General features: G+C 37.3%; 1 protein-coding gene across 1 annotated transcript in view; it reads right to left on the bottom strand.

Annotated features, from left to right (window-relative positions):
- The window catches only part of LOC148955308 (uncharacterized), a 70,323-nt gene extending 61,680 nt beyond the window's left edge, over positions 1 to 8,643 (bottom strand). Inside the window, exon 1 of the mRNA XM_089108144.1 lies at positions 8,363 to 8,643. Within this exon, the coding sequence (XP_088964270.1) occupies positions 8,363 to 8,491 (129 nt within the window). The 5' untranslated portion in view covers positions 8,492 to 8,643. The remainder of the gene's footprint in view (positions 1 to 8,362) is intronic.
- Between the last annotated feature and the right edge of the window lie 2,649 nt (positions 8,644 to 11,292).

Below are 11,292 nucleotides of genomic sequence, written 5' to 3'. Positions count from 1 at the left end.
GCTCGATGGGCCTTTGGGGGGCCCGGGGGTGCCCTTTGGGGATCCGGGGGCCCTTTGAGGACCAGAGGAGGGCCTTTGAGGGTCTGAGGAGGGCGTTTGGGGGGCTGGGGCTCTATGGGAGCTTGGGGAGCCTTTGAGTCACGGGGGCTTCCTTCGGGGTTGGGGTGGGGATCGGAACCCTGTGGGGTTGAGGTAGAGGACCTCACAACACTGTTCAAATGGAACTTGTGTATTATAACGACCACAGAGTTTCACCCTCAAATTCTCTTCTAAAACCTTTCCTAAAATCTTCTTTCAAAATGTCTCTAACTGTTTTCGCCGAAATAATCCCATAAAATGGATAAAACCGTTTCGCCCAAATAATCTCTAAACGTAATTTTAGCGTGTTCCTTTTGTTTGGCATCTCTGCGCTAACGCATTTCAAATTTCTAGGAAACCCTTTCCTACGTTAATCTCTTCATCTCATAAATTTTCCTAGCTAAACTATTAGGGTTTCGTTAGAATATCAATTCATCTCTTCGACTTAAAGCTCCGTGAAGCCGTATTTAAAAATAGAACTTCTATCTCTTTAGACTCCCGCATAATTCCAAGATAACAAGTGATGTCAATCATAATTCCTGACACTAAAGATCAATGAAGCCCTATTTAAAAATAGAATATTAATTTTTCTCTCAGACCTAAAGAATGTTTATCCCTCAGACCTAAGATTAAAGAAGCCTTAATGTTTCTTAATTCTCCCCTTCATGAATCAATAATTTCCCCTAGCGATTATGTAAATCAAGTTCACAGGTGATACTCGTGACAGGACCACGTGAATCAATAATTCCCCCTAGCGAGTCTGTAAATCAAGTTCTCAGGTTAGGATAGACAAACAACAATTAATCCATTTTTGTTTCTTAATTCCCCCCTTCGTGAATCAATAATTTCCCCTAGGGATTATGTAAATCAAGTTATCAGGTTAAGATAGCACATAAATAATGAAGCCCTGTTTGTGTCATAATTCCCCCTTCGTGAATCAATAATTTCCCTAGCGATTATGTAAATCCACTGAAATTCACTTCCCCCTCGAGTCCTAGATCAATAACACTGTTCCCGTTAGAATTCAATGCGCATGTACAACCTTCGTCCCCGAGTTATTACACATAGAAACAACAAATAAATCGATCTTGGAAAAAGAGGTCATTGAGCCATTTCGTAATCATTCTCCCTAGAGACTCTATGACCATATTGTTTCATAATTCCCCACGCTCGTGAATCAATAATTCCCCCATCGATTATGTATATCAATATCTCTGAAATCCACTTCCCCTTCTAATACGCAATCAAGTTCTCGGAAATCCACTTCCACTTCGATTACGCAATCAATATCATTGTTCCTGTTAGAATTCAATGCGCATGTGCAACCTTCGTCCCGGAGTTATTACACACAGAAACAACAAATAAATCGACCTTGGAAAAAGAGGTCATTGAGCCCATTACGTAATCATTCTCCCTAGGGAGGCTATGCCCTTATTTGGTGTGCTGACAGTATTCTATGCCCATATATGGTGTGGGTTCACGAGCTCATGATAGGGTTCTACTTTATTGCTTGACTAACTGTTAGCTGATCGTGTCAGGAGTTAAAGTTTTTAAAAAGGAAACTGAGTTTCTTCTTTAAACTTTAAATTCAATATATAAAAAAATTTCTCTGACGGGGAATCAAACTCGGGTCTTCCACCTGACAGTCAGGAATAGCGACCACTGTACCATAGAGACACGTTACATTATTTTTATTCTGTGACATGTATTTTTGACGCAAGCAAATCCCCACAAAACTTAATATTTGGTTTTTGGAAAACAGGGAAGGAGTGATCGGATTGAGCTGAAATTTTGAGGATGAGCTCCCAGGCCCCAGGAAAGCTTATCCTCTAAATTTCAGCCCGATCAGACAACGTTAAAGGGGGGCTATGGTGGGAAAAATTAACATGGGCTCTTAAAGGAAAACGAGGTTTTTCGTAAATGTAAATTCGGGGGATAATTTTTTCGGTCTGAAAATATCAAAAGGCCCTAACAGGTCGAATTCTGCTTCGAATGAGCCCTCATTCACCCGGATCCGTTGCCAACTGTGGCCTTTAGGCGTGGCTGATAAAAAAAAAGAAATGAACTTTAAGTGGCTATATTTGGTTTTTGGAAAACAGGGAAGGAGTGATCGGATTGAGCTGAAATTTCGAGGATAAGCTCCCGGACCCTAGAAAAGCTTAACCTTTAAATTTCAGCTCAATCAGACAACATTAAAGGGGGGCTGTGGTCGGAGGGTCGAAACTTCCGGCCCACTTTTACCCATGAAGATAAAGTCGGAGGGGCGTCAAATTTTGGACGTTTCTTAGTTGGAGCTTGGGCTACAAAATGCGATCACCGCTGTCTCTCTGCAACCGCTAGAACATCGCTTAACATTGTGGTGGGTCGCCTCTTTATAGAGGCACAAATGTGCCTCCTTGACATTGGGTAAAGGTCATAACTTTCAGCCCTCCCCCTGGGGGCTTCGAGGGATTGAGTCATCGTAAAAGCCATAGTTATCATATTTTTGACCATGCTGAACAAAATGGCTATCTCAAAATTTTGATCGGGTGACTTTGGGAAAAAAATGAGCGTGGGAGGGGGCCTAGTTGCTCGTATTTTTTTTTAGTCCGTTTTAATTTCCATTCCAATGAGCCCTCCCACGATATTCTAGGACCACTGGGTCGATACGATCACCCCTGGGAAAAAAAAAAACAAAAAAACAAATAAACACGCATCCGTGATCTTTCTTCTGGCAAAAAATGCAAAATTCCACATTTTTTTAGATAGGAGCTTGAAACCTCTACATTAGGGTTCTCTGATAGGCTGAATATGATAGTGTGATTTTCATTAAGGTTCTATATTTTTAAGGGGGTCTTTCCCCCTTTTTTGAAAATCAGCCAAATTTTCTCAGGCGCGTAACTTTTGATAGGTAAGATTAAACTTGATGAAACTTTTATATTTGAAATCAGCATTATAATCTGATTCTTTTTATGTATCTAATGGTATCAAAATTTCCGTTTTTTAGAGTTTCGGTTACCATTGAGCCGGGTCGCTCCTTACTTACAGTTCGTTACCACGAACTGTTTGATACCTTAACACAAGCAACATTAAAATCTTTCTTACTCTTCCGGAACGTCAAATTTCAAACGTGTCACTTGTTTGGCACCTTAAAATAAAACTTTGAATTTTTTGGAGGTTTCTGTTAGATTTTCTCTTTTAGGTCGGTGTGTTCAAAAGAGGCCGGAGTCTGTTTAGTTTTTGCTGAGTAGTTTCCAAGGCCATTCCTCACTTGCGTCCCCCCAGTTTTATCTTTATTTTTCGTTTTGAGTTTGAATAGTATGTGTTTACAGACTACTGCGGTGCCCCCCCTCCCCCACCACTCCCCGTTTACATACCGTGGAGCCTTTGTGGGGACTACTACAATGTGTTTATTTGAACGTTTTTTATTTATGAATTTAAAATTATCTTATCTCTTCCATTAAAATTTTTGACACCCTAATGTGTAATATTGAAAAGATTCAGATAAGTCAAATTTGCTATCAATATTTACGAAGAAAGAATCCCTTGAATCATTTCATAAAATAGCATGAATGAAGGATTTTATTCAGTGATTAAACCCGTACAGAGTATTTCACTATCTAATCTACAAGATATAGCATAAAATATAAAAAACTGAAAATCGCAAGCAAAATACTAAACACCACAAAGAAACAAGGAAAAAGGAAAAACAATACAACAATTATTAGCAGTTAATAGTAATTAAATGAAGGAAAAAAAATATATGCAATATCTAGTCTCTTTGTTCGGTTCAAGTATTCCAAAACGTCATACCGAGCCTCTTAAATCAAACAGTTCGTGGTAACGAACTGTAAGTAAGGAGCGACCCCGCTCAATGGTAACCGAAACTCTAGAAAACGAGGTTTTGATACCAATAGATATATCAAAAGAATCAAATTTCAATGCTGATTTCAAATATATAACTTTCATCAAGTTTAGTGCTACCCGTCAAAAGTTACGCGCCTGAGAAAATTTGGCTGATTTTCAAAAAAAGGGGGAAAGACCCCTAAAAGTTATAGAACCTTAATGAAAATCACACCATCATATTCAGCGTATCAGATAACCCTGCTGTAGAGTTTTCAAGCTCCTATCTACAAAAATTTGGAATTTTCCATTTTTTGCCATAATAAAGATCACGGATGCGTTTTTATTTTTTTTTTTTTTGTTTTTTTTCCCCAGAGCTGATCGTATCGCCCCATGGGTCCTATAAAATAGTAGGAGGGCTCATTGGAACGGAAATTAAAATTTCTAGTTACCTTTTTAACTGACCAAAAAAAATAGAGGGCAACTAGGCCCCCTCCCACGCTTATATTTTTCCCAAAGTCACCCAATCAAAATTTTGAGATAGCCATTTTGTTCAGCATGGTCGAAAATATGATAAATATGTCTTTTAGGATGACTTAATCCCCCGAAGTACCCAGAGGGAGGGCTAAAAGTTATGAACTTTACCCAATGTTAACATATTGTAGGGTATTGGTTATTCGGAAGTATACAGAAGTTTTCAGGAGGTTTTTTTTTCTGGTAGTGGGAGGGAAGGGTGGGTCGGGGGTTATGTTGGAGGATCTGTTCATGAAGGAAGTTTTCATGGGGGAAGGGAAATTTCCATGAAGGGGGCGCCGGACTTGCCAGCATTATTTATTGGTTATTCGTAAGTATACAACCATTTTCAGGAAGGATTTTTTCTGGAGGGGGGGCTTGAGGAGGGGGTTAATCTGTAGAATATTTCAGTGGAGTATGTTTCTTTGGGGTAAGGGACATTTCTATGAAGGGGGCGCCGGATTTCCAAGTATTATTTAAAAAACGATCAGAAATTAAATAAAAAAAAACAAGTTTTTTCAACTGAAATGTAAGAAGGAATATTAGAACTTATGTCGGGGGTTATGTTGGAGGATCTTTTCATGAAGGAAGTTTTCCTGGTGGAAGGGAAATTGCCATGAAGGGGGCGCCGGACTTTCCAGCATTATTTATTGGTTATTGGGAAGTATACAACCATTTTCAGGAAGGATTTTTTCTGGAGGGGGGGGGGCTAGAGGAGGGGGTTACTCTGGAGAATATTTCCGTGGAGGATGTTTCTTTGGGGTAAGGGACATTTCTATGAAGGGGGCACCGGATTTCCAAGCATTATTTAAAAAACGATCAGAAATTAAATAAAAAAAAACAAGTTTTTTCAACTGAAATGTAAGAAGGAATATTAGAACTTAAAACGAACAGAAATTATTACGTATGTGAGGGGGTTCTCCCCCAATTCAATTCCTCGCTCTTTACGCTACAGTTTTTTTTAGTGCTTTCAAAAGAGCTATCTATTCTAATTAAACGGCCTTTGTGATTCAGGGGTTTGTAAATTAAAAAAAAATTTTAACTTTTAACGTAAAGAGCGTGGTACTGACTAAGGGGAGAACCCCCTCATATACGTAATAACATATACGTAATAAAAAAAACAATAAAAAAACAAGCGATACGGCTCAATAGTAATCGAAACTTTTAAAAACGGAATTTTGATGTCGATAAATGTATCAAAAGAATGTGTTTATAATGCTGATTCTAAATATATAAATTTTATTAAGTTTAGTATTACTCATCAAAGCCTACGAGCCTGAGAAAATTTACCCGATTTTTTAAAGAGGGGGAAACATCCCCTACAAGTGAAAGAATTGTAATGAAAATCAAACCGTCACATTGAGCGTATCAGAAAACCCTATTACATAGGTTTCAAGCTCATATCTGCAAAAATCTGCAACTGTGTATTTTTTGCCAGAAAAAAATATACGAATATAGAAGTTACTTACGTAAGTTAATTTGTAAAGACATCCATTTAGCAAAAGAAAAGTAAAATTTTTATGCAAATAAAAGCTGCATTAACTAAAAAACTATCAGAGATTAAATAAAAAAAAACAAGTTTTTTAAACTGAAAGTAAGAAGCGACATTAAAACTTAAAACGAACAGAAATTATTCCGTATATGAAAGGGGCTGTCCCCTCCTCAACGCCTCGCTATTTACGCTAAAGTTAGAATCTTTCTCACAACTTTATTTTTTAAAACAATAAAAAAAATTAGAGTAAAGAGTGAGGCGTTGAGGAGGGGAGAGCCCCTTTCATATACGGACTAATTTCTGTTCGTTTTAAGTTTTAATGTCGCTCCTTACTTTCAGTTTAAAAAACTTGTTTTTTTTTATTTAATAGCATACAAGGGACAAGAAAAAATGTGATGCCCGAGTGTTGCCTGGGATGAGGACAACATCGTAGAAGTACTCCAAAAACTTGTGGAAATTCGTAGGAAGTGGCTAAACCAGGAACTCCTAACCTTTTTAATGACCGGGAGCGTCAGGCTGAAGCTTCAATTTATTCACTCATGTAATGATTTGTTCACCCCTTTAACCAAGCTAGCGGTCCTATCTAGGATTTCTGTATTTGAAGGGTATCTTGCAATGAGGACCATTCTTTATTATTGCTTCGGGTGAAGAAAGCTAATATTTGCAAAGTTAATGTTTGGTTGTCCGACAAGCTTTGCTACTAGTATAGCATTAAACAAAACAAAAGAACAGTTTTTTTTAACTGAAAGAAACGAGCGACATTAAAACTTAAAACGAACAGAAATTATTCCGTATATGAAAGGGGCTGTCTCTTCCTCAGCGCTTCGCTATTTACTCGAAAGATTTTTTATTGTTTTAAAAATTAGATTTGTGAGTAAGAGTAACTTGAGCATAAAGAGCGAGGCGTTGAGGAGGGGACAGCCCCTTTCATATACGAAACAGTTTCTGTTCGTTTTAAGTTTTAATGTCGCTCCTAACTTTCAGTTAAATAAAACTTGTTTTTTTTATTTAATTTTTGAACGTTTTTAAATCAATGCAGGTTTTGATTTTGGCTTGCCGTACATGAATAATTAAAACAAAATTTGCATATTAATTTTACTTTAATTTGGTTAAATGGCTTCCTCGAATTTTATTTTTATTTACAAACGTTTTTATTAGTAATAAATATACGTAACTTACGAATTAACTTACGTAACGAACTTCTATATTCATATATTTTTAATACATATATTAGGGGGTTCGCCCGCTAGTCAATACCTCGCTCTTTACGCTAAAGTTCGAATTTTGTTCCAATTCTTTCAAAATGACCCCTTAATGACAAAGGCCATTAATTAGAATATATAGGTCTTATGAAAGTACTAAAAAATGTTTGGCGTAAAGAGCGAGGTATTGACTAGGGGGCGAACCCAGATCATATATGTAACAATTTTTGTTCGTTTTAAGTTTAGATATTGCTCCTTACTTTCAGTTGAAAAGCTTGCTTTTTATATTTAATTTCTGATCGTTTTTTTTAAAATAATGCTGGGAAATCCGGCACCCCCTTCATAGCAATGTCCCTTCCCCCATAAAAACTTCGTCCATAGAAAGATCCTCCCACGTAACCCCCAACCCACTCCCCCCCCCACTACCAGAAAAAATGCCTCCTGAAAACGTTTGTACACTTCCCAATAACCAATACTATATGTAAACATTGGGTAAAGTTCATAACTTTCAGCCCTTCCCCCGGGGACTGTTAGGGATTAAGTCATCCTAAAAGACATGGTTTTAATATTTTCGACTATGCTGAACAAAATGGCTGTCTCAAAATTTTGTTGGGTACTTTGGGAAAAAAATGAGCGTGGGAGAGGGCCTAGTTGCCCTCCATTTTTTGGTCACTTAAAAAGGGCACTAGAACTTTTAATTTCCGTTCGAATCAGCCCTCCCGCTATATTCTAGTACCACTGGATCGATACGATCACTCATGGGGAAAAAAACAAATAAACACGCATCTGTGATCTTTCTTCTGGAAAAAAAAACAAAACAAAATTCCACATTTTTCCAGATACGCTGATTCTGATGGTGTGATTTTCATTAAGGTTCTATATCGTTTAGGGGTTTCCCCCCTTTTTTTCGAAAATCAGGCAAATTTTCTCAGGCGCGTAACTTTTGATGGGTAAGACTACCCATGATATGTAGGACTAAACTTGATGAGACTTATATATTTGAAATCAGCACAAAAATCTGGTTCTTTTGATGTATCTATTGGTTTCAAAACTCCGTTTTTTAGAGTTTCGGTTACTATTGAGCCGGGTCGCTCCTTACTTACAGTTTGTTACCACGAAATGTTTGATAATACACAACAAATTTAGAATTTGAGGAACGAGTGGTCGAAATCTAACTCTTGTATTAACTTGAAGAACAAGGTAAACAGAAATTCAGGTGAATTATATAAAAGAATAATAAGGAAGAAATACTTACGAGCCATTCAATATCAGCAACTTTGTCCAAATTTTCTGTCAGTTTTTCATAAAGTAACTGGTAAACAGGAACAGAGGGAGGTGGAGTACACTCTTCTTCATTGTATACCATTCTTTCTGCCACGGGCATCTTCCATAAACTAAGTTGATCAATTCAGTTTCACCACTGATAAGGTTTTGAACAACGCAGAAATGACCTTTCTAATTTGCATTCTCATGATAAAGCATAAACAGGGGGATGAAACAGCAGATTCAATGTATATGTAATGGTAAAGCCCGTGCGGAAACAATAAACTTAGCTATGTTCCGAAATATTTGATAAGTTTCTTGCTAGATGGACTATGATACAGACAACCAAGATTGATTTTAAGACGAAGACACTACTCTTGCGTAAATGATTGCAGTATTAGCTTTGAAAATACTTAATCTAATATGGAAACTATTTACAAATAAAATTATGTTTAGCGGATTTAATGCTTCACAATAAAAATATTAACATTCTCTTCAACATAAATGTCACACATCTTTTATTTTCTCCGTACATCAGTCTACCTTTGGATAGTGCTGACTGATGTCCACCTGTCTACAGCCGCAAATTTCAAAATGCTCCTTGAGGTCTTGAGGATTCCTCTCCAGCAGGTTCTGCTTAGTCCTGGGCAAAGTATCGATTTTTTGTATAGCCTATTAATGTTTTTTTTTTTTTCGAAAATCGGTATTTGATTTATGCACATGAGCTGTTTTCGCCTACTGCTATAATTTTTCTTCTGGTGAATTGAATAAAGTAAAACACTAGAACGTGAAGTCCTAGCATACTTTTTGTTGTTGAAAACTCAATAACACAGAATCAGCTTCAATGCAAAGAAAAATTATCAGGGAAACCCAGATTTGGAACTAATCGGGCTTCAGAAAATTACTGTTTTTTTTCAGGATTTTTTTTCCTGCCTTTCCAGTTTATCCCGATTCATTCCGTTTTTCATGGATCAACAGAGGTTCCCGCTGCTGCGTAATTGAAATGACGATACTAATTCCATCCTAGAGCCTTATGGAATAGGAGAAATGTCAGCAATTAACACAAGCATGTAAAGTTAATGTGTTACTGGTGCTCTACTGAAAACAACGTTATTTCCGATATTTTCCTTTAGAACATAAAAAATACTGTTCTTACCTAAATCGGATCCTCATTACCCTGGTCGGTGCTCCTTGGTGTCTAAAATCGGGGTAGTAACTTCCCAATGTAGAGACCCAAAGGCATCTATAGTCGGGATAGCGGCTTGTTATTTCCAGCACCCTAGATAACCCAACAAATAAGATAAATCGTATGGTAACATCTCCCTGTACACATAGATCCCGCTGCGTTCAGTCCAAACTGTATCAATTAAGTAATCTTCAGCTCTTACAAGCTTCAAAATGTGTAACCAAGGGGTAGGGCCTCCTAAATTGTTTACCAAGACTTCTTCCTTGGTTGGAGCAACCTTTGATACCATTTTTTAATTGTAATAACTTTAATTTTTGGGGTTTAAATGAAGGGGAGATTAAGTGATAGGCCGTTAACGACGATATGTTTCCAGCTTTCTTCCATTTATATTATCGATTCATGTTTTCCTAGAATGTCAGCATTAGCAACTAAAGAATCTCTTATCGGTGTCATTTGTGTATGGAAGTACTGTCGTATCAACTTCTACATCACTTAATTGATTTTCCTGAGCACCGAAATTAGCCATCAGCATCTCCTATTATAGATTTCTTTGAAGTTGTGGGTGCCAAAATTAACAAACTGCTATTCCCATTTTAGATCCATCGGGGCACAACCCGGGTTAGGACGGGCTGATTTTAATTTTAAGTTAAAATATTTGAAATTTTATGAAAAGCAATGGAATGTTAGTTGTTACCAATCGGCCAACTGCTGAATTGTTGTGACATTCCAGCGAAGCTGAAAATTCACTTTTGAGCTCCAGAATTTGAATGTTATGTAATTTCTGTTCATCTTTTTTTTAACTATGATTTTTCTTACTCCCGCAGGTGAGGGGATAACGTTATTAATGCGGGGCCAGCCCTTTAATCCTGCGTTATTTTTTTTTACCCAAAGTTTTTTTACGCAATAATAATAATAAAAAAAAACATAGGAAAATGATCTTTTGTGTTATGCTACGGACAGAGGTCAGCACTGGGTATTTTTAGAAATGTAAAAAAAATCATAATAGGAACCTTAAAGTTGAAAAAAAACGGACAATTTTGCCCACACAGATATTTGAAGCCACACCGTCGCAAAATCGAAGAATTAGTAGGCACGTGACCTACTGGATTACAATGAGCAAATGAAAGAGTTCCAATTAATCTGTTACAGTTTAAACATAAAAAAAAAAAACAATTAGAATGAGGTAAATAAATGAGATATCGAGACCTTCACTGACATACGCTGGTGAATCTGAAGTACAGAAGAGGAGGAGGGAGGCTGAGAAAAACAAAACAAAAGGAAGAACACAATTCCAGGGGAGGACAGAAGTGAAAGCTTAGGAACCAGTGATTCACTGAGTAGTAGCATATACTAGAAACTATGACGATAAATGTATTGCTTTTCAACAGCTGCTGTCTTGGAACATTCTATCAACAGCATCTTGAGCATTATCAGATGAAAACAACATGCTGTTAGTGGTACAAAATAGCCAAAAGCGCCCCTTGCTGTGGAATAATATCTTTGGCTCCTGAAAAAGGGCATCAGTAATGAAGACTCGCTCTCAAATGAGCCTTTACATCTTTACGACCACTTAGTCTGCGTTATACCCCCCCCCCCCCCGAAAAACATAAACCAAGCTTTAACGTAAATGATGGGATGGGGGCTTGGGGGATGGACCTTCACATAGAGGATAATATCTGTTCGTTTCGTGCTTTACCGTTGTTCTTTTTTTCTCATCTAAAAAAAAGGTCTATTGT

This window comes from Artemia sp. Qi Xiang Cuo, chromosome 2 (genome assembly GCF_049724085.1).
Source record: "Artemia sp. Qi Xiang Cuo chromosome 2, ASM4972408v1, whole genome shotgun sequence".
NCBI classification, from domain to species: Eukaryota; Metazoa; Arthropoda; class Branchiopoda; order Anostraca; family Artemiidae; genus Artemia; species Artemia sp. Qi Xiang Cuo.
This window is presented reverse-complemented; position numbering and strand designations above follow the sequence as displayed.